Source organism: Scomber japonicus, chromosome 1 (assembly GCF_027409825.1).
Source record: "Scomber japonicus isolate fScoJap1 chromosome 1, fScoJap1.pri, whole genome shotgun sequence".
Classification (NCBI taxonomy): domain Eukaryota; kingdom Metazoa; phylum Chordata; class Actinopteri; order Scombriformes; family Scombridae; genus Scomber; species Scomber japonicus.
This window is the reverse complement of record NC_070578.1, coordinates 29,974,347-30,001,638: the sequence shown is the minus strand read 5'-3', so window position 1 is coordinate 30,001,638 and position 27,292 is coordinate 29,974,347. Positions and strand designations below refer to the sequence as shown.

At 38.8% G+C, this 27,292-nt stretch overlaps 1 protein-coding gene across 2 annotated transcripts in view; it reads right to left on the bottom strand.

Moving 5' to 3' along the window:
• map2k5 (mitogen-activated protein kinase kinase 5) overlaps positions 1-15,306 on the bottom strand; it is a 55,967-nt gene extending 40,661 nt beyond the window's left edge. For both annotated transcript variants that reach the window (XM_053316112.1, XM_053316120.1), the window contains exons 1-8: positions 14,910-15,306; positions 14,588-14,636; positions 12,919-12,986; positions 8,728-8,797; positions 7,895-7,935; positions 5,854-5,921; positions 5,677-5,725; positions 2,235-2,299 (exon numbers count right to left, since the gene is read on the bottom strand). In XM_053316112.1, the coding sequence (XP_053172087.1) occupies positions 2,235-2,299; positions 5,677-5,725; positions 5,854-5,921; positions 7,895-7,935; positions 8,728-8,797; positions 12,919-12,986; positions 14,588-14,636; positions 14,910-15,041 (542 nt within the window). In that variant the 5' untranslated portion in view covers positions 15,042-15,306. The remainder of the gene's footprint in view (positions 1-2,234; positions 2,300-5,676; positions 5,726-5,853; positions 5,922-7,894; positions 7,936-8,727; positions 8,798-12,918; positions 12,987-14,587; positions 14,637-14,909) is intronic.
• Between the last annotated feature and the right edge of the window lie 11,986 nt (positions 15,307-27,292).

Genomic DNA, 27,292 nt, shown 5'->3' with positions numbered 1-27,292 from the left:
GATAAAAATATCCACTTATTTTTTCATCTTTTACATCTTAATTAGTGCCTATTATATGCACTAATCAAAAATAGCAGAACTGATCTGGCAGGGGCTCGGACCCAGAGGATATCAAGTACTGCAGAACTGGTCACTTGAAGAGAGCAAAGGGCTTGACTGGAAGTGGGCAGGTGCATGTGAATGACTAGAGAGCTGTGGAGCATGTGAGTGCTGTAAATAGAAAGATACGTTGGCTGTTAGCATGCAAGAGCCAGCTCTATTTGGGTGGAAGCCATCGCTCTAGTAAAGCTGTCTATGCTCCCAAAACAAGTTCAAAATTGTCAATGAAAGCTGCTCGTAATCACTGATGCCGATGACAGTCAGGTGAACAGGCTCAGCAGGAGACTGAACTGACCCACTCCACAGCCAAGAGTGGGGATTGTTCAAGTGACATAAATGTGTCAGTTCTGTGACTCCAGGACCTTCAATAGATGAATTAAGTCCAGTTTAAGCAGTTCTGACTGTTCATTCAGGATTTCATTTGCTCCCACATGGACTACAATCTGCTCTGATTTTGGATGGTCTTGTGTAATCGCCAATATTCTGCTGACTATTTTCTGGACCCTTGCACCAGGAAAACAGTAAGTTTTCACTATCTTTATCCTGATTTTCCAAACTAAGAAGTCCATATGATATCCTATGACCACAGTAATGAAGTGGGATAGTGATGGATCTGTGCTGGATCTGGCTGCTATGCAAGTGGATGGCAGGAGTAAAATGCAGTGTAGGAAGCAGTGGAGAAACCAGCACCCTGGGTTTCCTTTGCGGACATTCTTACAGTGTGCCTCAAGCCAGCCTCGTTCTGATACAACAAGGATCTCGACAACCTGGGAAAACGGTGTTGAACCACTGCACCTCAAAAGAACTGCTGATATGATTGTGCCATCTGGTAAGGATAATAAAATACGTAATAAAGTGGGAAGAGACTCTATTCAGCGATTTGCAAAAGGAGCAACATTTCCAAGCTGGAGAAAATAATGTTTGGCCTGCTCTACCTGCCTGGGTATTTCTGATCTGAAAAAGCACCAATAAAACTGATGAATGTTTTGATCTTAATTAAAACCTACATGAGATTTTCTGAAATTCTCAGATAAAAAAAACCCATTAAATTAAAAAAAAGAAAATCCATAACTCCAAAACAACAAATATAAAAAGGTAGATTTTTTTAATGTGTATCCCCCCCCTCCCCCCCCCTCCTCTCAACCATAACAGTTTCAGCACCAAAGAATATGGATTTTCTGCTGGGCTAAATTGACTGAAAAGTTGTTGGGTTTGCAATATTGGCCTTCCCCAGTGCAGTGTAACCATTTCTAGTGCCAAACTGATCAGCAATCCCTTTCTCCTACAACTATGAGAGATTGGCTCTTAATGAAACTACCTCAAAGCCATAAAACAGTAAAAGGGTGGTTGGAGAGAGAGAGAGAGAGAAAAAAAAAAGATTGTCCTGTGGATTTTGCTAGATGGGGAAATTTACTGGGTTTGCTGGAGAATATTTGAGGCAGACCACTCTGTCAAGTCAAGGTTAGTCTGAGCAGTGATCAATACTTCAATCTCAATAAAACAGCTCAATAGTAGCGGATTGATGAGAGGGAGGAAAAAGAGGGTGGGGAAAAGAAGGATAGAGGCAGCGACGCAAATGCCAACCTTGTCATAACGTTAGCAGGGTAGTGATACATCTGTCTAGTTGGTGAGGATGGAACTCCTCTATTGTGGCAGGTAATGTGCTGTACTATAGACTGATTAAGTCAACTGCTGTCATACCTTACAACCTCAAATCAATATCATATATGTTTGCAACCTTCAAAGCGGAATAAATAAATGAAGACACAAACCAGCTTGATAGATGACACACGAAACAGTGAGAGATAAATGGACAGATGGAGGAACAGGGGAGAGTGTTCAAGAATGGATAACTGTACACATAACACTATTGTAGAGTGATGTCTGCAATTTTGTCATAAAAACTGAGCAGAAAAAAAAACATGAAAAGTTAAGAAGTATATCACACTCATCAGTCTAAAACCGGCCACTTACTGAGACATTGTTCCTTAATACTTGCACTGTATAGCAGCTTCAGCATCACTGAATTCATCATTCTCACTATCTCACTTGCTTCAGCAGGTATCTTTTCAGTGTCACTATCTGTTATTGTGCTGTGGCCTTGTGCCTCAATGTGAGAGCCGGCAAACACTTACCTGTAAACTGTGCCTCCGTTTCCATGGCCAAGCTGCTCTTGATAGTGGATATCTTGGGCATTTATCTGAAGAGCAACAAACACACATACACGCATAAACAGGTGTACAGCATGGTGCTTGGATGTTATAACATAAGAAGACATGCGACCAGTGGGATGATACTGTATGTGTAACTACGCACAAAAGAAAGAGAGGGCGAGCTGCATTTTCACTGGAGGCTATAAACACTCCAAGTTCAGCAACATAAGAGGAGAAAACGGAGAGGCAGAAGGAGGAGGAGAGGAGATCAATACGACGTTTGCTGTCCAATTTATAAAAAGGACATTGTGCTAGGATGAGGGAGGGAGTGACTGATGTAGAGTTTAATGATGATTTGTTTGCTGTTGTCTTTGCAGTCCACTTTGATTAGAAGTGTCAGATGGGGGTAAAATAACAGAGCATGTGCTAACATGGCTATTCTGGGCAAAAGTTTCCTCTACTCTCCAAGCAATCCAAAATGACCTGTAGGTTCCTCTGTAAATTAATGTGGACAAACAATACTGTAGTTATAATTGAGTTAGACCACATGTGAACATTTCTCATGTTAAGCTCTCAGGTAACGAGACAGAGAATACAACTTAATTTCCTAAAGGTAGAATTTTTACAACTGTATAACGTCTCGCTCAGTATATACCCTGTTCAGAACTCCACTATAACTAAATATAAGGGTTACTTATCAAAAATGTTTGTTTATATTATGTTACTCATTAAAAAAAAGGAATATCAGCAGATATATAGTTCTTACATTTTCTTTTAACCCCGTTAATATTAAAATCAGCATCAAGTTTAAAAGTTCTATTGTTCCCTGTTGGTCTCTACTTCTAAATAATGTCCTTAACTTCATGTATGTGTGGAGAAATCTATAACTAAACCAGTCATTATACATTATTTTCACAAATAATTATGCCGTGTTGGAGTTATAGAATGAGAAATACTATGTTACAGCAGTGACTAGCAATTAAATGTTTAAGAAAAGATTAACATGCTAAGTCCAATGTGTATATATTAATGCATATGAATGTATTTATTGCAAAATATAAAGAAAATGCTTTTGCATTGACAAGTTAATTGCTGAGACACAAAACCTTAATTTTAAGTAATATTATTCACAATAATAAATAAGTCTCAATGACATGAAAATTTGCAAGTGCAAAATATTATTACCCTGTATATCCCCTTATTTATTTATTTAGTATTACAAAAAAATTTAAATTTCAAATGAATCCTGTTGTGTAGAGTACAAGTCAAACGTTTGGAGACACTTTCTGTTGTAACAGAATAGGGAGGCGTGTCCAAACTCAACATGGCCAAAATGTGAATTGCCCTAATATTGAACTATAATATTATCAAATTATGAAATATAATACCATCATTTATTTTTGCAACAGTCCACACAGCTGAGAAAATTAGAGCATTTATTTAACATGCGTGTGAATGCAGAGCCCTGAAAATAAGTCTGTTTTATACACTGAGGCAGATACTGTATGATATCAACGTGGGGCAGCCAAAACTAATTTTGTACAGACAAAAAGAGGCAGGCATCCCAACACACATGCAGGCGTCCATGCAGTCAAAACTCCCCCGCCCCCTGTTTGCTTCAATTGATTTGATAACATGCTGAGGGTAGGTAAAGAGAATGAGAAGAGATGGAGGAACAGGGAGTGAACAGCTCTATTAGTTCACTGTGTTACAGCAGAAACCTGAGAGGCCGCTGGCTTAATTGTCTCCCTGACACGTTAGCCACTCTGACTGTGTGTGTATGTATGTGTGTGTGCGTATAAGTGTGTGATAGAGAGTGTCTGCGAGTGTGTGTTTCAAGGATCCCACAGACCCCCTGTCCTCAGTGTGGCTCAGCCAAGATATATAAGATATAACATGTCCACAGTTGGAATAATCAACAATTACATAGAAAGGCCAAACATTAGTTACAATGGGTCTCATCTAAGAAGCACTCAAGCAAACATACATTCTTAAATTGCGAGTACAAGTGATTTAAGACCATTTGTGGCACTCATCAATTTTCTTGTACTTAGAATTTCTCGAAGGTAAGAAGGAAATTTAAAAGTGGTCCAGACCCTGTTGTATGTGTCATGAATAGATAATCTCTGCCTTTAACACTTGTTTGACTTACAATTATAATATAAATAAAAAAATAAAATTAAAAAAATATGATACTGAAATTAACAAATGACTTAATATACAAGTAAAGCAAATTTAATGCAGAATTTATATTGTTTACCATATTTTTTATCATCATAGCTGCAGATTTACTGAAAGGTTTATATTTTTTGTAATTATATTATTATTTTTTTAAGCATATTTTGGAACAGCAACTTCTACAATTTCAGTAGTTGTGAAGGAACTTAGACAGCTACCTCTGTGTCTCTCTGCAGCTCTCTTTCCGGTATCATCTCATCTCACAGCTGACACTATAAAATCACCTGTAGACTAGAATATTCTCTCATCTAACTTTCATCTTTGACAATCACATTCCTTGACCGCTTCCCATCACAGAGCGGTTTGTTTTACAAAGCACATCAAATCATTCCCTGTATTTTTTCTGTCACGGTACACACAAGTTCTGACAACATGTTAACTTGATTCATACATTCCTACTAGCACACTTAAATGTGTTAGGTCTCTCTTCTGATTTCTTAAATCAGGACTTTAATCTTTACACTTTTTTACACTTGTGCACAAACAGAAGGGAACACAAATTCTTATGTGGCAATTTTAGGGGTGTGGATTATGCTAATGGTCACATCTCACAAACGTGCACACCTTCTAGAGAAAATCTGAGAGTTTTAGGATAAAAATACAAAAATGTTCTTGCATGAGGTCCATTGTTCTCTAGTCATTGGAAACTAGTGGTGCTTTTCCATTATACAGTTCTAGCACTAATCGGCTTGACTCGACTCAACTTGACTCTACTCGGTTTGGTATCAGGTACGTCATTTTCCATTACTTCATAGTACCTCCTCAACATAGGTGGGGTCGTCATAGCACGGCTCCTCTCGCCTGCCATCACACACAGGAACGTCTGCACCTTGTCGAAGGACCACGGTGTAGTTTTGAGCACAGGAGCCACTTTAACTCAAGTGAAACTCACTGTAACTAAATGGTGTGAAACTTGCTGTAACTATTGTTGCCATTATTTAAAAATTGCGGGTTTTGATTCTTGTGTGGGAGGTCGGGCTTATGACTCTTCAAGTGAAGACTCTCTGACCAATCTGTGGCCGGCAGTCTGCTGACGTCATATTTTAGTTTTGGCTCGGCTCGCTTGGAGTAGAGTGGAGTCGAGTCAAGCCGAGTAGTGCTAGAACTGTATAATGGAAAAGGTGTGATAGCAGAGGCTGTGAATTAAAAGCAATCGAATTCTACTTAACCCAAAAGACAAGCTCACCTGTCCATTTGTCAAGATCCTCTTCAACTCAGCAGATGATTTCTTTAAGCTGGAAGATGAAAAGAGCACAGAATCACTGATGTAAGTATCACAGACATACGTCTACTCATCTATCAACAATCCACTCAAGTTTATTCCCAGTAGTGTAACATGCTCAACGTGCCCCAGCATGCTCACCTGTTGCTGGCCAAAGTGTCCTGAACAGCATGAGTGCAGTCATTGGCTGGGTTAGGTCTTGTATTAACCTGAAGGTTTGCAAACACATTCACGTAAGCCAGGGACACACGCACACACACACACACACACACACTTACTTTTAGTGGTCAAGGCCAAAAGACAGACAGGCAGACACACAGACATATGGCCAGACCCCCTAATGAACAAGAACAAAACACAGGCTCTCGGTTCAGCCTCGAGGTTAATTGGCTTTCGTGGGAGAGAAGGGAGGCGGGCAAAAAGAAATAAAAAAGGTGTCCACGTACAAGGAAACAGCTGACAGACAGCAAAAGGAAAAAGAGGGGAGACTTAAAAATATATTTGCATGCTGTGACGACCCCTCCTGCTCCTACTGTGCATGTCCTGACTATGTTCTCCTCCCCTTTCAGGAAGTGGTAGCAGAGTGGAGTTTGTCAGTGGGATGAGGTTCACCTGGGTTGCAGGTCTGGAGAGTCCACTTAGCTGGTCGGCTCAGTGCTCCTGGTTATTACTTGTTTGATTTGTCGTTTCTTTCCGAATTTAGCCGACATTATTTTTCACTCATCCACACAACTCCTTACATCACCTGATTTTGTCACGTCATTTATTTATTTTTGTAAATACTTTGATTAAATAAACAGTCTGATAACCTTCTGTGTGTTCTCCCTCCTATTTTTGTCTGAATTATGAGCCAGTTCATGACATAGGGACTCATCTAATCAGGACTTTGGTAAGATTGGTTTAATTTAGCAGTTCTGAATTTCTTTTTTGTATGTTACATTTGGTCCACTGTGGTGCTCATTGTTTTAAATACACATGCACTGGTTGTTTGTGTCATTTGTGGTTACGTTGGGAGCGAGGGAGCTTTTGTTAGTTTTGTTCTCAGTTTATGTCCAGTGTGTTGTGGCAAATACAGAAATATGACTTAACTTAGTGAGACAGAAAAAAAAGGGTTGTTAAAGACTGAAGGAAAATAAAGTTAAGACATTAAAAATTTCATGCCTCACTAGGGACTTTGCTCTTTACATCGATTCATCTGCATCTATGTTTACTCCAAAGACCTCTACACTCAACCCAGATATCAAACAAAAAAGAAGAGACAAGACCCTGTAAAGGGGATGCTAAAAATAACTAATTTAATTGAGGTCAAAAGGCCGCTGTGTTGGGTCCACTAAAGCACAGGGATTCTCTCTTTAATTAGTGCCCAGGAAGACCTAATTTAAACAGCGCACAAGACTCCCCTCAGCCAATTACTTTTATATTAAATCAGGAGAAAAGAGGGGAAAGATTACCAAAAAGACTAAAGGTTTTTGGAAAACATCATCTTCTCAAAACAGACCCTTGACCTTAAAAAAAAAAAACACTGACAGTTGTGTAGTTGTTAGCAAAGCTCCTCGGAGGATACATTAAATAAAACACATTTTATTATTGAAATGGAGATAGATGTAACAATCATCTGGAGAGATGGAGGCGATGTCAAGTCATTTAACCCATGGTAATTAGCAATAGAGTTTCAATAGCAACATATGCCCAACATAAAATGGGAAGGTCTGGGCAAGGCCATTTGTAAATGGAAAAGAGGGGCTTGTAATGACAATTTCATGGTTGAACAATGGCATCTTCTTACTGCCTGACTTTGGTCTAACCAATGCTGACGTTCTTCCCATAATATGGTATGGAGAGAGGATCATAATACTCTCGAGGGGGAATCAGGGTTTCCATATAACACCTTGTTCTTAAATGACTATCTCTGCATTAGAGAAAAGAATGCAGAACAGGGAGGTAGGGAAGGAGAAAGAAAAGCCCCGATTACAGCCACAGCCAGCCATCTCCATACATAAACATAGATGAGGGGAGCAAGAGAATGAGTGAAAAGGAGAGCCTTGACTGCAATTGACATTTCAATAAGTGGAACACAGCGTTACCAATCCATTCGCCTCAAAACCCCCCACCCCTCACCACACACATACTCCCTCGCACACACTCTGTGTAAGGCAGCTGAAACAATTATTGAGATAGGTACCTTCAGGCCATGTATGTTCCGGATCCCTGGAGTCTTGCCAGCTGAAACAGTAATTGACTAGATTGTAGAACACATCACTGGGCCATTTACAAATGTGCTGAAAAGGAATCAGTTCTTTATAAAAGGCAAAAAAAGAAGAAGAAAGGAATGAAATGAGGGTTACTTTGAAATTAGTTGAAGGCAAAGAGGGTGATTGAGATGTTGGACTCTTGAGACGGCTGGTGGTAGGTAGGAATAACAGAGTCACGGAGAGAAAGGAGAATGAGAAGGAAAGAGAGAGGAAGAAAGAGATATAGATATATATATAGTGAAAGAGTGAGAGAGAGGCTCAATACAGTTTTTTGTCACTTTGCCCTTGGGGATTTTGTATAACTCAAGAATAGTGAGAAAACTACATGTAGATATAGAGAAGGTATGTACTGGGAAGGCATTCAAACTGCAAACTAATTTTTAAGGATGAAACTACACAATGCTCGACATCTGGGCAAGGCTTAGCCTTAACACAAGTTCGGAGTTTCAATGTCCTTGAGGTGAAAAAATTTTGATTTACACATGCCATGATAACAGCCGATAATGAGCCACTGAATTGTAATGTTGTCCAGAGGCTATAATGTTACTTCAGGGCACGTAACACTCCCAGTTTCTTATTGTTTGAAAACAGCTCAAGTGATTCACAAAAATCTCTATAAAATAGTTTGTGACTTCTGGGAAAGTGCAAATATTTTTACATGTTTTAGAATGCTTGTGACCAATTGTCAACACATTAATTACAAAAATGGAGAGCCTCTCAGCATTATTACATCCGTGACAAATTATAATATGTCACTCCGTACCTCGTGGAAAAATTTGTAGAGGGTCTGGCATCAGTCCATTCATGCGTTGTTCATTCATTGTGTTGAAGTACTAAAGGGGAAAAAGAAAGTCACAAATTGTTGAGAGGTTTCAAGTGATCATTACAGAATCTGGAAACTAACAAATATAAACAGGTACTTTCACAAATAGAGGGCTAATTGAAAATCTGTAAAACAATGAATAAAAAACATGCAGTCTATCATAAGAACATAAAAGCTAAGGAATACAAGCTTTACTAAATTTGCAATATTATGCATAAAAAAAAAAAAACTTGCTGCTTATTTAAATGAAATCAGAATTAATCCAAAGTGTTCCCAAAAAAAAAAAATGTGAGCACGCTGTGTTGAAATCTGTTGCCGATGAGGACCAATGCCCTGTGGGCTTGTTCTGAAGGAGTGTAGCATTAACCCTTTTCTCCTTCAGGTCAACAGCTCACCAAACACTCATATCCTACAGGACTAACACACACATACACACACACACACTCTGGAGCCTCTCTCAGATGCTTGCCAAGGCAATGCAATAATTGATGTTTCAGTTAACCAAACCATCTGTTAAATTGTGTGTGTGTGTGTGTGTGTGAGTGTGAGTGTGAGAGAGAGAGAGTCAGTCTATACATGTGTGAATGAGTGTCTATGTGTGCATATGTGTGCTTACGTCTCCTCCCTTTTTGGAGGCTTCAGCAAAAATTAAACAATCGGAGACCTTGCGCCGCAGACACAGTTGGACATTTGCAAAGACGTACGTATCTATGTAGTTTACGTGTGCATGTGTCCATTGTTTCTTTTCATTTACAATCCAGTATGATCCACCAAGTCATCATCGAAATATGTAAATTTGCTCTCTCATTGTGGGGGGAAGGAGGGAGGGAGGACGATGGGACCGGCTTGGATGGGAATGGATCAGAATGGCTACCCAAGTGGCACAGCTGTTATTAAAAGGCCTATTTATCACTGTCAGATCCCTCCTCGCTCCTAGCCCTCTGCTTTCGCCCTCCAGCGTTCTCACTAGGCCACATCTGAACAATGGGCCTAATACCAAAAACATGTTGTGTGTGTTACGGGGGTTTGGAGGGGGGGGGTTCCGGCTTCACGTACCTTTAATTTTCCGCTCAGCTAGCTTATTGATTAAGGCTGCAATTACCACGTAATCCGTAGTAGGTATGTTATTAAAAGACATTCTCCATTGTTGGCCAATAACTAAACAGTGTCCGATCCCAAATACAATCGCTCAGCCTTAAGGGACAAGTGGGAGAGTGAGAGCAGAGACTGGGTCTCATCATCATTAGCAGACTAAGGGGAAATGGGAGTAAGAATGGTGGAATTAGAGCTATTACCTCCAGGGGGAGCTGAGTGAGGAACGGATGAGGTCACATGTTTTTTTTAGCACCTGACACAGGCCAGTCTTTAACTTTGAACAGGGGCGTCTGTCTTTCAAGGTGTCGAACAATGATTAGAGATGCCTGGAAGACTAGTGGGTCTCACAGGAACATGTAGCAATCAATGTTCTCCGTGATGGGGGATACTTTTCACGATAAATACCCTCTGCAGACTGATGTTAATTAAGTGCTGAATTTGAGCATTAATTTTGTTCAGCAATAAGGTGCATGCATTTTTTCGCAGGGCAACATTAAACCAGATCTCTTGAATTTGAAAAAAAAAGAAAAAAAAGTAGTGTGTAATGATAGCATGGTTTAAAGTCTGGTAATACATTTGTTAACTAATTATCACAAACAAACACACACAGAAGCACATGCACACACAAAGCAGCCATGAGAGACTCTAATGATTTATGCCACCTTTCACCTAACATGCTGGTTTCCCCTAATTCCTATTAATTTCACATAATGGCTGTCTGCTCACCTGGAATTAACAACACTGAGGCAAAAAATCCACCAGGGTCTCTACGGAGGCCAAATGGCAACCACAGCAAACAACCACAACAACAACAAAAAAATCCTAAACACAAATGCAAATGAATGCTGAAATGCATAACCCTTGCATAAAGACATTTGAAGAACTCGACTAGTGTAAATTATATTTTAGTGAGCCCGGTATTTCCCAGGTGATCAGTAGCTTTTTGTACACATGGCTGTCCCACGAGGAGAAGAAAGCCATTACAGCACTCCTGGATTTGTTTGCCAAAAATTCATTGTATAAATGGCTTTTGAAATCTGTGGACGAAGCAGTGTGGAGGCGAATAGAGTATTTGTGCTGGGCAGACTGATGTGAACAGTGGGGTAAATTAATATGCTATTAAGAGGTCACATCATCTGAATAAAGAACAATATCAACAATGTCAATAAGTTGATGTTTTGCATCACAAAATGAAATCAGTAGTATAAAATGTCACAGATCATTCAAAGCATTGTTTCAGCCTTTTATTTCCTTTTTATTGTACCCTGTTTTTCCAAATACACAACATACAGGTACATTACTTAATTTAATAAAAGGTAGTATTAATTTGGTGTATTCATATAAAATCTTTTAGAAATGTACTGTCAATGTATTGTTAGACAGTCAGTGATTGATATTTTCTTTTTTTTTTTCTTTTTACCTTTTATGCACCAAGAAAATGAATGGAGAAAATAATCGACAGGTAAACAGCAGCCCAAAAGAGTGCCTTTGATTTTATTTCAAAGATGTTAAAAGACTAAACAAAAAGATGTGTTTTAATTATAAAAGATCAGATGCACAACAAACGACAAAAATATTAGAGAGGTGCAAGAAGACTTTAGCAACAAAAGAGGGCAGCACAACAGACTTATTTCACCGCCTCAAGTGGAAACAACCGGTTGAGTACGAGGAGAGACAAAAATACTGTGAGGAGTATTGTGTCATATCATCAAGAATATAATTACCGCAGAAATACCTAAAAACATTGTGATATTATTTTAAGGGTCATATCCACCAACCCTACATACAATACATAACAATGGTAGTAACACAGGGAAACTGTCAAACACATCAATACTCTGACTCACTCAAAAGTCTCACAGACACAGACAACTGCAAAATATTTTGATGTGAATCATAAAGCTGGCTGAGGTCAGTACTTTTTCCATCCTTGTTTCACAATGCTTATCTGCACAACAGCTGTCTCTTTTTCCATAATCACCCTGCTACCCTATGCTACTTAATGATTAAAAAGCAACCAGAAGTGAATGCATGATAAAAATGGACAAAAAACAAGGAGTGTAAATTGTGCCTGTGGCTGTAGCAGCATCATTGTGAGCTGATGGGGGGTAAAAGACATCCACAGATGAAAGTAGATTTTGAACAATTCTGCAGCCCAGGGGGGCCGTTCTTTAATGAGGCAAAACTTTAAGTACTGAATAATAAATAATAAAAATTGACAGTTCATTTAGCTTTCAGTGTACCTCGTAGAGCAACCCATTACATGTCATTACTCTTACTGTCCGTGGAATGAACAGTAAGTATGGCGGAATATGAAAATGATGCACTAGGTGGGGGTGCTGCATGGGTAGTGGAGGTGTGTATGTGTGTGTGCGCTGGCATATATGTGCGTGCATATGTGTCTGTGTGTGTCTGTGGGTGTGTGTGTGTAACTGCAAACTACCAACAAGCCAGTTGTTAGGTTTGGTTAAGAGAGAACTGGATGAGGCTTTTCTATTTCAAAAACACATACTGGTTTGTGAACAGCAGGTAAATACACAGACAGTGTCAAGAAGGAAGCACAAAGTAGTAGTCAGTACCACAACCACAGCCAAACCGCATTCCTGTGGTTTGGTTATGTTTAGTAGTAGTAGTAGTCATAACAGGCAAAAACAAAACGCAGCATCTGATAGGTAAGGATTTGATGACCATAGAGAGCTTCTGTTACCCTGACATGAGCTACTACAGAAATAAAAGATATTCTATTCTTATGTCCTTGATTAAGACTAGAAAAGTTCCCCAAAAACACCATAAAAGTCTGAGGAAGAAAGTTCAAAAAACAGCAACAGATGAGAAAGAGGAGGAGGGCTCTCTGTTTTAGGACGATCAGACATGCAACAGATGTCTTATAAACATTGGAGACAGAAACAGTTTTCAAAAGAAATCGCCCCTAGAATACTGAAAGATTATAACAGACACATTTTTGGTAATGCAGTCTGAGGCATGGGTGTGTGTCATAAACAAAAAAAAAAAAATAATAATAATTTATGTACTCACATATGACAACATGGCTTTGAGTTCTTCATCACTTCTCACAGTGATTCTGTCCCCCACCTCATCTTCATCTAAGAGAAAAAGTTCAAATTTGGGTTGTAAATCATTTAAAAAATAATCAGACACAAGCAGTTTTCAACGCCACAGGCAACACTCATAACAGAACACATTTTAAACTATAATAATGAGTTGATTTAGAGTTCAGAGTTAAGACTGCTTGACTCTACTTGTTAAAGATATACTACGCAGGATTTTTTAGAAAACAATGTATCGACTCATACAAACATAATCCCTCCCAATCATTACCAATCATTACTTATGACCCACTAGAAGTGAGTGATGGTGTTTTTATCTGCAGAGATTATTTTTGCTGTCTTCAAAACTATTCTGTACGTCAACCTTTAGGCAGTGGGTGTGAAGCCCCAAGAGTGTGCAGGGTGTGACATTTGGACTCGAAGCATAGCGTCCAGGTTACATCACTATGTCTGTCTCTTGTCTCTTCTGCTCTGCTCTCCATCCCTGTGTCACAGATGTATAAAGAACTCCAGGTCTGTTTGTCTGCTTGACTGAAGACAGCACTGAGCAACACACACGCAGAGCAGAGAGGCCACAGCGGATATGATGAAGCTTTGCATTCACATAAAATCTGGCACCTTCCTGCAGGGTTGTGCGGAGGTGTGGATGTGTTAATATGTGATTTACAACATAACCGACTTGAATCAATCAATGACAAATGATTTATTTATCTGATTCACAACTTGGTTCTCACCAGCACTGCTCTCTCTTCATATACACCCTAGCTCATTCTCTCTCTCTCTATCCCCCTCCCTCTCTGACCTGGAGAGGAGGGGCCAACTTTGAATGACTTACAACAAAATGTAACACAACAATATAAACTGCATTTAATATTCTATCAAAGAAGGAAAGCTGTTTCATGAATGTCCTTCAATTTTATGAAAACTGTCATGAGGAGTCACTTCTTTTGAAACAGTACACATCACTTCAAAAGGAACACAATGAGAGAAAACACTGCAACACTATTGGGAAATTGTGGGTGACAAAACTGCAAAGAGTTTCTAAGTTCTTGTATTTCCAAGTATTTCCATGAATTTTGTAATGGTAAAAAGTTGCTGCTTTTGTCAGCATTTCGTGACCAATCTAGAAACAAAGTTGTACACCAGTATGTTCACACACTTTATCCATCAACTTTTTAGCATTACAATTACTGATTCAGACCATAATCATCACCAGTAACAAGTTATTCAGAAATAATGTTGTTTGGATACACTAATTTAGCAATCACAATGGCACAATTAAACTATTATTGCACATTTTCATCAGAACAAATGGTAAAAGGATAAAACAGATATTTTCATATTGTTTATTAGGATACATGTCAGTATGAAATATGGTATAATTCATATTATTTGGATATGTATCGATGAGCTTAACTTAATCCAAATTCTGCTATATTCTGTCTTCTTCACACAGCTTTATGTACCTGATGAGACAGATAATACCTGCTTTAAGTGCAAATTACTAAGTTGGTAAACTATAAGACTCAGGTTTTGTTGTAATAAGAAGCTGTTAGTTGCAAGCAACCCTTCAGAAACTTCACAGTATCTTTGACATGATCAGGACCTACTGCTGTGTGGGACAAGTAGAAACTTACATTCAAAGGCAGTGACGGTGGCTTCAGGCATGACATCTCTGATAGCGACCTAAAAATGATATTTACAAGTTATACAGAACAAAACTGCAGACAGATGCACATAAATAGTTACAGATACTATTCAGGAGAGAGACGTAGGCTACAGCTTGTTACATCACAAATATTACAATGTAAAGTGGGGTCACGGCTTTGTAATATTTAACTGTTCAGTATAACACACATTCACCCAAATTCTTGAATTTAAACTACATATATGTCGTCTTTCTAAAAAAGCTACCATCAAGGAAGAATGAAGTGAAAGTTGGCTTTGAGGAAGACTCACCAGCAAGTCATTGAAGTTGAGAAGAGATGGACTGTCGACGGACGAGTCCATGTCTCCTGCCGGCGTTTTAATACGGATCACTATTCCCTCGGGGTCCATAATGGAGACGTTGTTCAAGTAAAGTATAAGCATAAAGAAGAAAAAACACGCTTCATAATAAACACTTGGCTGGCTGTCTAAGCTAACGAGCTAATTTCCTGCTAACATATGCTAGCATCCTGTTCAGTGATGGGAGAGATTTTAAACAACGTCAACCATCAAAAGCTCAGTCACTGCCGGAGTCACGTCATAACCGTATGAGAGGTTTACTTTTTAATGTAAACTTCTTTTAAACTGCGTTATCGGAAAGGTTTAGCTATGCAGCTAGTCTAGAGGAAACCATAACAGCTCGCTTTAGTTTTTTCCCACCCGTATTCTGTGAAGACCCTCTTTAGGTGCTTTCTGATTGGCTGTGACCTATTATTTTCAACCTAAATCCAACCAATAACACTCCTCATTCAACAACATAACCAATCTGACCAATGAAGGCAAAGAAAACTAGCCAATCAGCGTAAGAGTAGGGCGGGTCTTCGCGGAATGCGGGTTGAGGGTAAAAAATAAGGCCAACTGCTCCGAATCAACATCCGGTTTGTACGTTTCAAATTAAAAGATTCCCATTACTGTAACCTGTAAAAACATGGCTTCTTTTACTGTGAAGTGACTGTCATACAGTGAGCAACAGATGACAGGCCTAAGTTTTACTTAAATACATTTTTACTTCCATCTGTTACACTTGACTGTATCCATTTTATGCTAAAATTCATTTAAGAGGGAAATATTGTACTTTTTACTCCACCAAATTTATTTGACATCTTTAATTACTCCTGAGATGAAGATATGACACAACGGATAATATGACAACACTGGAGGGATTTCATATTTCTCCTGGACTGGGAACGCCTTGGGATCATTTCTGGGCAGGAGGAAGTCTGGGTTTCCTTACTCAGCATAATGCAAACCGTAACCCCGTCCCATATAAGTGGCAGAAAATGGATGGATGGCTGGATGGATAGATAGATAAATAATATAACAGGTGTTTAAAATACAACACATGTTTTTACACACTGCTTTTTGACATCTTACAAAAAGCAGTGTGTAGTCGGGGTCACAATTCTGATATCTATGAGTTGTTAATAGCTCCACCAAATTGTGATTTTTTTCTCTCTAAACTTCTCACATGGTTTCATTTCAATAGATGTTCAAATGATCCAATATTTCACCAAAAATCAAAGATTAGAGTAAAAGTCTAGAAGTCCAAAAACTTAAAACTTGTGTATCAGATCGTTGTTGGTTTTTTCTTATCATTATTATTATTTCCTCTCCCCCATTAATCATCTCACGACCCCTCAGATTTGTCTGGTGACCCCCTTGGAGGGACACGATCCCTAGGCTGACAACCACTTGATTAAACTAACTTCACCTCCAGCAGCTACAACAGTGACAGGCTGCTTACAAAATTATGCTTCAGTTTAATAATTTAGTAATGTAATTTATTATAATACATCAGTCACAGGGACCAAACCACTACTTTTACTGTAATACTTACTGTATTGCTAATACTTATGTACATATTATGCACTAATTCAAGTGGGACTTTTACTTGTAATAGAGTATTTATACATTGCTGTATTAGTACTAAAGTAAAGGCTCTGTCTTCCACTACTGGTAACACAAATATTGTATTATTGACTCTGCAGTGAAAATGATGACATGCTTGAAATGCTAAATGTAAGCTGTCACTTTACTAGCATAATTAGTCTGCATTCAAATATACGCTTAACCACTTAACACACGCCCCTGTTTTTTATGCTGTTAGCCTAAACGACATGCCCAAGTTGTGAGCAGCACAGATCCCACATAGTTTGAGACTCAGAGATGTGTCTGGTATCATTGGAAAGGAAACACTCTCAGGATTCTTGTAAAAGTGTCCGTGTGATTCTGTGACTTACTGACAAAGAGTGGCAGAGGTTACAGTGATGGGGTTGTTTACTCACCCATAGGTTTGCCTTTACAATGACATGTGTACAGACATTCAGGGACCTCTCAGCAGGATATAGACACAATGAGGCCACAGACACATGTCTTGGCTTCATGCAGTCCAAATTTGGAGTCAAAAGACCAAAAGATGAATTTTTCTGAATTATTTTTCAACAGGTATGTCCATGCGTTTTCCTCAGGTCCTTTTTGGAGACTCCAAATGGACAAATGGCCATATCTATACTATTGGCTAAAAGGTTATCAACTTCATTTCACCGAATATTTCCATAGGCTGGAACAGCAGTCAATCAAAGCCATGTCGTCATTGTTGTCGGTCACATGTCCTCATTGGCTTTGGAGACATGTACTGCCTAAACCTAAACACCGATTGGCTTGTGTGTGGTGTCGTCAGAAGCAGGAGAGGCTCACGGTCGTATACATCTAGTCACGTGTACTCCGAGATGGACGTGCAGGTCAGGAAATGACGTAAACGGACCGTATATGGTTTGTTATTTGTGTTATTACGTTACGTGTTGGACTAAATACATGGACATATTGAGGAAAGTATTCCGGTTTTATGGAAACGGATTTCATATTTCACAAGAATGGATATTTGGCGAGCTGTACAGAAAGTCCTGAGTCATAAGATGATCGTTGTGGATAAAGGGAAGACTTTGAAGGTATGTAGCATTATAGCTTTTCTTACTTAGCTCAGGGGCTAGCCGAGCTAATCGGTAATACTATTACGGCTGTGAGCAACCATATAAGTCGTGAGTGGTCTTGAATGAATCAGGACAATCTAAGCTTTCCAACAATGTACGGCATGAGTATATATGTTTAAGGGTTGGTGTTTAAAACATTCAAAAGAACTTGTGGCTACCTCCTAACATCCGTCCCGTCCCGTAGACGGAACAGCGTGCGTTAAGTGGTTAAAAAAAGCTCCTAGCACATTTCCATATTATGTCAAAGCATGTCTTAAAAATCTTATCTGAAATCACTCTTTCAATGAAGGTCTGTGCTTCTGCTCCCCTTACAATAGGAGAAATGACCCAGACCTACCAATATGTGGTAATGTAACTTTATTTGACAACCATCAACATAGGATTTAATTAGCAATTTGACCATCGCCAACATTTTTATAATTTTATGCTAGACTCTTTTTTACAACTTTACCTTATTGGAATGTGAATATAGTGTGAATAATGTGACATCAAAATAATTACAATACCTTTTTTTCAGTGTCATTGTTGACATTATGTACTGCTGACAAAACCAAGATATCATCCTAATTATAAATGTGCTGCGGACTAGAGGAGTTGGATTGAAAAGCTTTGTAGAGAAAAAGTGCATGAAGGTAACTGGGTACAACTTAACCTTTTAAACTGAATGGGAATTAATACATGCTCCATCATGAGAGATTGTCACTACATTGGACTGCTTTTGTTGACTTGACATTGATGTGAGCTCTAGTATGATGAAAGTACAAAATTGAGTATAAAATAACATTATGGGGGTATAATGGATGTGTGTATAATGATTAAATATCCTTTTTTTATTTTTTTTTATTGACCTTAAATCCCAATTATAAAAGTTTATTTGGATACTATATGAATGGTCCTCAGTTTCACGGAAACACAAAGTAATGACAAAGCTCCAAATCTGCATTGAAAATACAAACCTCTTGGTAAAAAGTAGGAGGTGAGCAGAGGGTTATGTATCCTCGTGAGTATTCAAAGAGGTTTTTATCTCTTTAATTCCACATTAACACAGCATTAGTATTTTAAAGTTTCCAGTCAGCATGAATCATTGTAATTGTATGACTAAATGTAACATTAACTGGCTCTTAGAACCTTTAGTGACTATGGCCTTATGATTGAGGAGCAGAATCAGTCTGTCTAGCTGTTCATCAAACAGCTCTGATTGCACTGAGAAGAGAGACATTGATCTCTGGCCAAAGTGAAGTCTCTTTTTCTGTTAATTTACCACACTTTACTAGCAGAGCGGATACCCAAGTCTGTTGACCGTGGTCCTGCGTGAGGATAAGAACTTGTTAAACTTGTTCTATCTCCCCCATGGCTCCCGCTCAGACTTGGCTGGATATGCGGTACTTGAAAACAATATCAATGAGACGTGCGCTGTGCCAGCCATTCAACAAAAGTCTCCACCCCTGAATGGCCTAAAGCTGAACTTCTCTATCAGTGGTTACCGTCTTGTTTAAAAAGTAAAGAATGCATTGAAAAGGGAACCTATCTATCTATCTATCTATCTATCTATCTATCGATCTATCTATCTATCTATCTATCTATCTATCTATCTATCTTAAATGTATCTAACTGCTTATTTGTCAATCTATTGCCAACTTTCTCAAACACACACACACACACAAATACACACTCACACTGAGGTTAAAAGTTCATCGCATTGACTCACTTTGAATGTACCTCATCGCTTACACCTGTGCCAACAGCTGGGTTAAAGACCCATTGATTTCCATGTAATGCCTGAAATTATTACTTTGCCTAATTGTTACGGGAGCGTAAATGGGAAAAACAAAGTCAGGCTATCAAGTGTCCTGATTAATGCCTCCACCAGCACTGACCTCTGATGAAAAGCAGAGGATCTATATGGCACTTTGTCAAACATGCTCTCCCAGGACTTGATGTTAGGTCCTTCTGCTTTAGGGGCAACGAGGATGAAGCCCAGTCAGCAATCCATATTATCAGAAATCAAACTCCTGACTTGGCTGGGAGGAGAAAGTGGAAAAGGAAGGCCAGCATTCTCTGTCTGGTAATTAAAAGCCATTTTATCAGACCTCCTCTGTTGCCCTGTACCTCTTTTTCTTACTATTGACAAGCTGCTTAGTGCAAAGTGAGCTCAGTTTCACTCTAAATATATGAGGCACACTTATTTAACTTTCTCAGCAAAGAGGGAAAAGCAAGTAAACAAGACACAAACTAAATTGTCCAACAAGATTGCCCATTACTTATTTACAAATAGTTTAATTTTCATTGATGGCTGTTTTTCGTGTGTAACAATGTGTACAAATGCAGCCTGTTATTGCTTCTTCTTCCTCCTCCTCCTTCTCCTCCTCTTCCTCTTCACATGATGATTATTATTATTTCATTAGTCTGTGTCAAATGTATTGGTCGCTTTGTTGTGTTTATTGATTAATGAGCCAAAGTCAGCACTGTCTTCTTTCACTGTAATGCTGATCTTGAAATACTATTTGTCTGCTGGTTAAGCATTGATCGTCCTCGTAGATATTGACTGTTACTAGGTAACCTTCTATCTACATGCCCCTTTACATTAATAGTAATTATTTAAAGTGAAAATGTGTGTGCTTGTGGTTTATGGCCTTCTTTACCTTGCTAGAGCCAACAGTAAGGAGGACATTACTGGCTATGGCCTCAAAGTGGAGCTATACTTGCTGTAAGTTCAGTTAAAAAAAAGAAAAGAAAAGAAAAAACCGTGTCCCACCATCTGTCCAGGGCCACATCCCAACTCAGGTATCCAGATGCAAACCCTCCAGCTGAAATAGAGACGTGTCTCCTCAGCCTTGAAGCCTGAAGCCTGTTGTTTATTGATGCTGCCAGAGTCCCTGCTCAGATCGATACCATCTCCCTCAGATGGGCCTTCAACACGCAGACTTCAAATTGAGGTCAGGATATGTAGAGGGTTATGGCACTTCAGCAGATATGAATTGCCTGAGGGGAAGCGATCATTTGTTACATCTTCCTTTAAAGTTCATCTCCAAGTTGACCTGTGATGAAGCATGGAGTGTTTGTGAGTCACTGGTGTGAGAGTTATGAGGAAAAGCACCGATATATGGACAAGCCGCTTGAAGGAATGGATTGTGTGACTACCTCTCAGCTCTCGTAGCAGCATGCTTTCTCTGCCATGTTTCAGATTCACCTCTGAGGTCCCCTTTATGGCTGCATGTTGTTTCTGTTGTTTCTAATAAAGAGGAAATATTGGCGCCTTCTTGACCTGCTCATAGGGGCCATAGAAAAATTTATGGGGTGTGTCTTCTTCATAGAGGCTGCTTTTGAACTGAGCCCAACATAAATAACACATCACCAGTTCACCAGAGCTCTATTGGCTCTTCTTTCATGCTCTGGTCAAGTGACTTTATTGAATGCAAGATGTGATTACATGGTGTTGTTTTTCACATGATACAGAGGGAACAAAAGTGCTTGAAGCCCTAAAATATTTTATTTGTTTGAAATATTTCACTTCAGCTTATTATGTTTTGTTATGAACATATGAGCATTGTACAACTGGTAGTTTCAGTCCAGGGATCTGATTGTTAACAAGACTAAGGTCAAAACGGTTGAGCTGTGTATGAAACTCAAGAGGGCAGATACAAGATGTGAATGACCAATGATGTAACTTCATCACTGTGTCAGGGACAGACATTCACATTAACAGGACTAGTCCAGCTCTTACGACCCTGCCAAAAATGCTCCAACAAAATTTTGATTACTCGCATGATGCATCAATTTTCTCCAAACCAAATTATGTGGAAATAAAGTAGCAAGTTAGTGAAAATGTGGTTTTCTCCTGTTTTATGTCCTAATGTACCTAAATCACTTTTTATGACATAATTTAGGAACTTTAAAAACCTTGACTCAAAAAAGAACAACACTAAAACTAAGCATGCCTGGCTTTATGACTGATTTAGCCATGATGATAGTGAAGAACAGTGTATTTATATGTCATTATATTACAATGTATTACAATCAAATATATTGATCTGTTAGCCTCAAATGATTTTCATTAGGCATTGAGTGACTGCATGTGTACCTTTAAAGTCACATGGTTGATTTTTTGCAAGTTCAACATTATTATGTGTGTACCACATATTATTGGATTAGGAAGACTTCAGATGGAGTCTTTATTTGAGTAAAAATGGTAACACTAGTATGTGAAATAGGGGAACTTTGAGCAAAGTGTTGTCAGTGCAGAGCAAAATCTTGTCAGTGTTATATTGTATACAGTAATAGTTGATTATTGTTACTGATTTTAATTTGATCACCAGTGGAGGCTGGTGGATAATTTCAGCTACTTTAGAGTGTTGGGTATTTTTATCTGTAACAGTGCGTTGGATTACATAATATTATAACATGTTTTGCATGTACAATCTGAATCTGCAACTATTAACTATAGTTGTCACATAAACATAGTGGAGTAGAAGTATACAGTAACATAAAATAGAAAAAATGACGTAAAAGACAAGTTCCTCAAAACTGCATTTAACTACAGTATTTGCATAAATGTAGTTATAGAAATTCCAGCAATAAATACAGTATATACCATAGTTGTTGTTTGGTTTAGTTTAGTTTTGGCTAAAGCTGCATATCAGACTGTAAGTAATTTTACCTGCTTTAAATTATGTATTACTATAAGTTAGTCAGGCAAAACAAAAGGTGGTAAATACACAGTCCAGTTGGAAATTAATCTAAATAAACAGTAAGCAAAACATTGAGAACAGAGCAGTAGTAACAACATGTAACTGTATACAGTACATGTGCATGCATATGTGCATGTGGGCAAAATGAGCGACCGCTCTCTAACCACACATTGCTTTGGTGCAGAGTGTCAGGTGGCCTGTTTGTCAGCTGAAATATTCATCGAACAGATCAACGGAAAGTCTGGCTGGCTTTTCAACTGACAACTGCATGTCAATAATTGATAGGGAATGAGATAACCGACTTAGTGGGTGTTTGGGGGGTCCTTCTCTCTCTGTAAGTGATGCCTCTGACCTTTGGTGTGTAAAAGAACTCATCATGGTCAGTGCTCACATGTCATATATAACCCAACACAATGAACAGAACAGTGAAAGTAACAAAGAAAATGTAATTTAATATTTAAAAAAATATATGGTTTGGCATCCTGATTAATCATGCTTTCCTGTGTGTTTGGAAATCTTTGTTTTTAAGTGTACAATTTGACTTGATGCTGCATTATTAAATTATTGTTAATTTAAATGTAAGTTAAGTTCTATATTAAAGTACATGATGTGGCCCTTCAATGACCTGCTCTGTATTAGCATGCTAACATCATGCTAACATGCTTAACAACCAAACAAATTTATATTTTCACTATGCAAAATATATTCTATACTGTAAAGTCATATTTTACTAAATCAAGATAGCATGTATTATCATTATATATAATCATACTATAATGTGTTTGCATTACCACATGAACCATCTTAAATCTTAGTGATATTCCTTCTGAATGTCCACAAGCCAACAGCATCAGTTATCCTAAAATCTCCTTTAAGTAGACACTTCCTGTCAGCTCTAATGGATGTGACCTCTGACCTCCCTGGAGGGAAAAGTATCTCCTGTTAAGGTTCAATGCAATTTCATATTATTACGTTATTTTGATCAGTAGGTGAGGATTATTTACAGGTTTTAGTTAATTGAGTAGGTCATTAGCACATACGCATGTTTGGTCTAATTTATGGCAGACAACATACCTGATACTGGGGTGAGTCAGTGGAAAGTTGTGGTGGGGTTGGTGTGTGTTGGTCCTTGCTGTCAGATGAGATTCTCCTGACTGCCAACACACTCAAATATTTAGCCCTCTGCCTGTTGTCTGACCTTCTGCTCACAACCAACAGTGGCTGAACAGCAATTTTATCGTCCCAATTATCTCTGTAGCACCTGGAGTGGGAAGAGTATTTAAGCCTAAAGTGATGCGCTCATTTGGGGATTACTCAGCAAATATTTGTTGTTGGTTTACTAAAAAATGATAAAATATTACAGTTCTAACAATAAAAAAATAGCATTAAAAACTGGGACAAAGTATAGGCTTGAAACTCTGCTCAGACGAGTACATATTGATTCTCAGACAGCTGAAACTGCTGATGATTAATTCATAATACTAATAATATTTAACTAACTAGAAGAAAAAGGGCCACACTAGTATATTAAGAGTAGCAAACATACTTTTACCCAGATTTGTGTTTCATGTATTACACAATGCAAGACAGAGTGGACAACTGCTGCAGTTATCCATAATTAGTTTTGGAACTTCTCAGCAGTCCAGTTCAAGCCTCCAGGGTCAATTGTCCCGTTGCTGAGCAAACAGTTTTGCTCTGGACGGTCAGCTGTCCCATTTTGAGATTTATGGTGTGACTGAAAATTATTCTGTGACATGAATGAAACATTTAGTACAGAGTATGTGATTGTACTCATCTAATCAGCATTTCTGGGACACCACAGGTAACTGATGAGCCCTCTTATAGTGTTTTGAGGCAAAATCAGTGCCCACTAGATACCTCTGATCATTTCTATACAGTGTTGGGGTACATTCCTGTTAATCACTTGGACAAATTCATAATGTTAAATATAATGAAACCAAGATGTAAATGGAAATAGTGGTTTTGTGGGGTCTTTTAAAAAAGCTTTATACTTATTTTGTACTATAAATTGATTTACAGATTACTAATAAAATCTTAAAATCGGTCATGTAGTGGGGTGTCAGGGTCATCTGTTATAGCCACTTAACACTTCTGAAGGCCTGCGGATACAAAATTAGTCATAAATAGGAAAAAAAATGACAACCTGTATTCAGAGAAAGAAGAAAATTATAAAATTTGGAGGCACTTCAACTAAGACCAAAATTGAACAAATCCAGCCTTGAACCTTGCAGTGAGCCCATAAAGAACTCCAAAATGTCTGACAACCTGTTTTATATTAATTATGACCAAAAATACCACGATTTTCTTTCATTTCCAAAGTTGCGTTTTAGTTTGCGTTTAACCTCAGACATTTCCTGACTTGTTGGAAGTTTTGAGACATTTAATAATTCCAGTTTTTCATTATTCTTTCAGGTTATCAAGGATACGTCCAGCATTTGATTTTTACTTTTACATGTGTGTGTCATCAGACATTACTGTGGCAGCTATCATTGTCTGGTTAAATCTGTCTGTGTGTGTGTGTGTGTGTGTGTGTGTGTGTGTGTGTGTGTGTGTGTGTGTGTGTGTGTGTGTGTGTGTGTGTGTGTGTGTGTGTGTGTGTGTGTGTGTGTGTGTGTGTGTGTGTGTGTGTGTGTGTGTGTGTGTGTCTGTGTCTGTGTCTGTGAATGTGTGTCCACACTGCCTCATTGTGGGATATAACAAAGCCCTGGAAATACAACCTCCAGGGGTCTTACCTGGATGTGGCGGCCCCCACTTTTTCATTAAAAGCTGCAATCCTGCAGCTGAGGCTCCGTTACACCACAATGTGACAGAACTATACAAGGGCAAACATATGCCATCTGGACCCAACCTTCAAATATGCCTCAATAGATAGATCTTTTCCTCGTCTCTATTTTACAACAAGTTTGAATGCAAATTGATGCAGACCATTCTCAAAGAATGTGTGTCGGCCATTGTTGTTGGCCTTGCTGTGCTGTTTTCTCAAGCTTCCCTTGTTTAAGTATTGAAATGTCTGCATATTGAGATGGGAGTGGAGGCTTATTATAAGAATTTTGTCAGTGAGGTTGCATGAGGATTCAGATGTGAGCTTTTCTTCTACCCAGAAAGATCATGCCAATCGTTAAGTATGCTTATAATATAGTAGTAATGATATGTCACAGAAAGACATCAGCTTTTATGTTGATTTATTAAATAATTTTAAAAAACATATTCTGTACTGTCCTATTGGCAACATTTGTTGTTGCACATGAAGAACATTTTGAATCAGTCCGTTCCCTGGACTATCATGATTTTGCTGGGCACGTGAGAGCAACAGAGGTATTGCAGTGAGGTAATTGAAGTGTCTGAGACCAATGTGCTCCGGAGAGATGTGAGACTACAGTAGCGATGTAATTACAGGTCATAAGTTGACCACCCCAGAACCACAGTGGGCGCAGGGAGAGCTGAGCCTGTCAAACACTCTGACATGCACACACAGGTACACGGAGACACACACGCACACACACTCACACACGCACACACACACACGCACACACACACATACAAAACAAACACAATTTTTCCCCCCATAAATCTTCAGAATCAAGTGTGATGAACCCTGTCTTAAAGCTGAAGATTGTTAGCCTGTCCTCAAAGTTGTGAATGTTTGTCAACACCATATTTGATCATAGTTGAATAGTCAGGAAGTCAGTTTTATTGAGAGCAATCTTCAAGTCAGTCCATATAACACTACCCCCTAGCGGCAAAAAAAGGAACTATTGAGTCAAGGAATAAAATGCAGTTAAACTAGAAGGTAGCTTTGGTGTATTCTCCTTACTCTACAAAATTAAAAATAACATGTATACAAAATTACATGGCTTGAACATTCAAAATTACAATAAAATTAAGACAAAACAATAACAATTAATCTCTATGTGTAGGCTATTTCTTTTTGATTTGGACACAACCTCTACCTGGTTAAGTGGTGTAACTGGTTCAAGCAGCTGACCCCCCTCAGTCAAGTCATTTGTTATCACCTCATGGCTCCTCCAATACACTGCAATTGGCTGAGCTCCTCCAAGGTGAGGGGTCAAGCCTTTAAAAGGGAATTACTTCATTGACACAATAAGAGATGACAGTTTATTTGACGTCTTACCACCACTTCACTCCCCTCTTATATCCGGACCTGCCCTGCATCCTAACTGCTCCCCAGGGACCACTGGATCTGTGTTTGTGTGGGGGTGTGTGCGTAGGTTGGTGGGTGCATCCATGTGTGTTCCTCTGTGTGTGTGTGTGTGTGTGTGTGTGTGTGTGTGTGTGTGTGTGTGTGTGTGCTATAATTTGATCCTCGTTCAAATGTGACATTTCTCTTTCCTTTCATGTGCTAGTGCTAATATAATTTAACTGGAAAGAAATCAAGACATTACTTAAAACATTGTTGTAAAATGATTGATGCATTGAAATCAAGTGTAATTGCTGTTGGTAGTGTTAAAATACAGTATCAGTGTGCTTACAGTGTGTGTAAGTGTGTATTTATTACTGCATCCATGTCAGGTGCATTTAGAAAGAATAGACTGCAGATGTTCAAGCTCAGTCCTGGAGTCTCTCTGTGTGTGTTTGTGTGTGTGTGTGTGAAAGGAAGAGACAGCGAGTGAGTGAGTGATTGACACCAGACGTGTGTGTCACACCCAGGGGGATTGGGAGAGGCCACGCAGTCAGTCTGGCAGGTCATTATCAGTGTGTCACACAGTGGTGTGACGGCTACATCCTTTGAGACAAACACACTACACACAAGACACACAAACTCCTTCACAGAGTCATTGAGGAATGCCTATTCAAGCCAATCAATTGGGCGATCAATTGGGGACCAACTGGCAATCCCCTGCAATCAATACACCCCTTGTTGTATGACTCCAGAAGTGCCACAATGGCTGTGGCACTTAATTAAGTTGTTAATTGC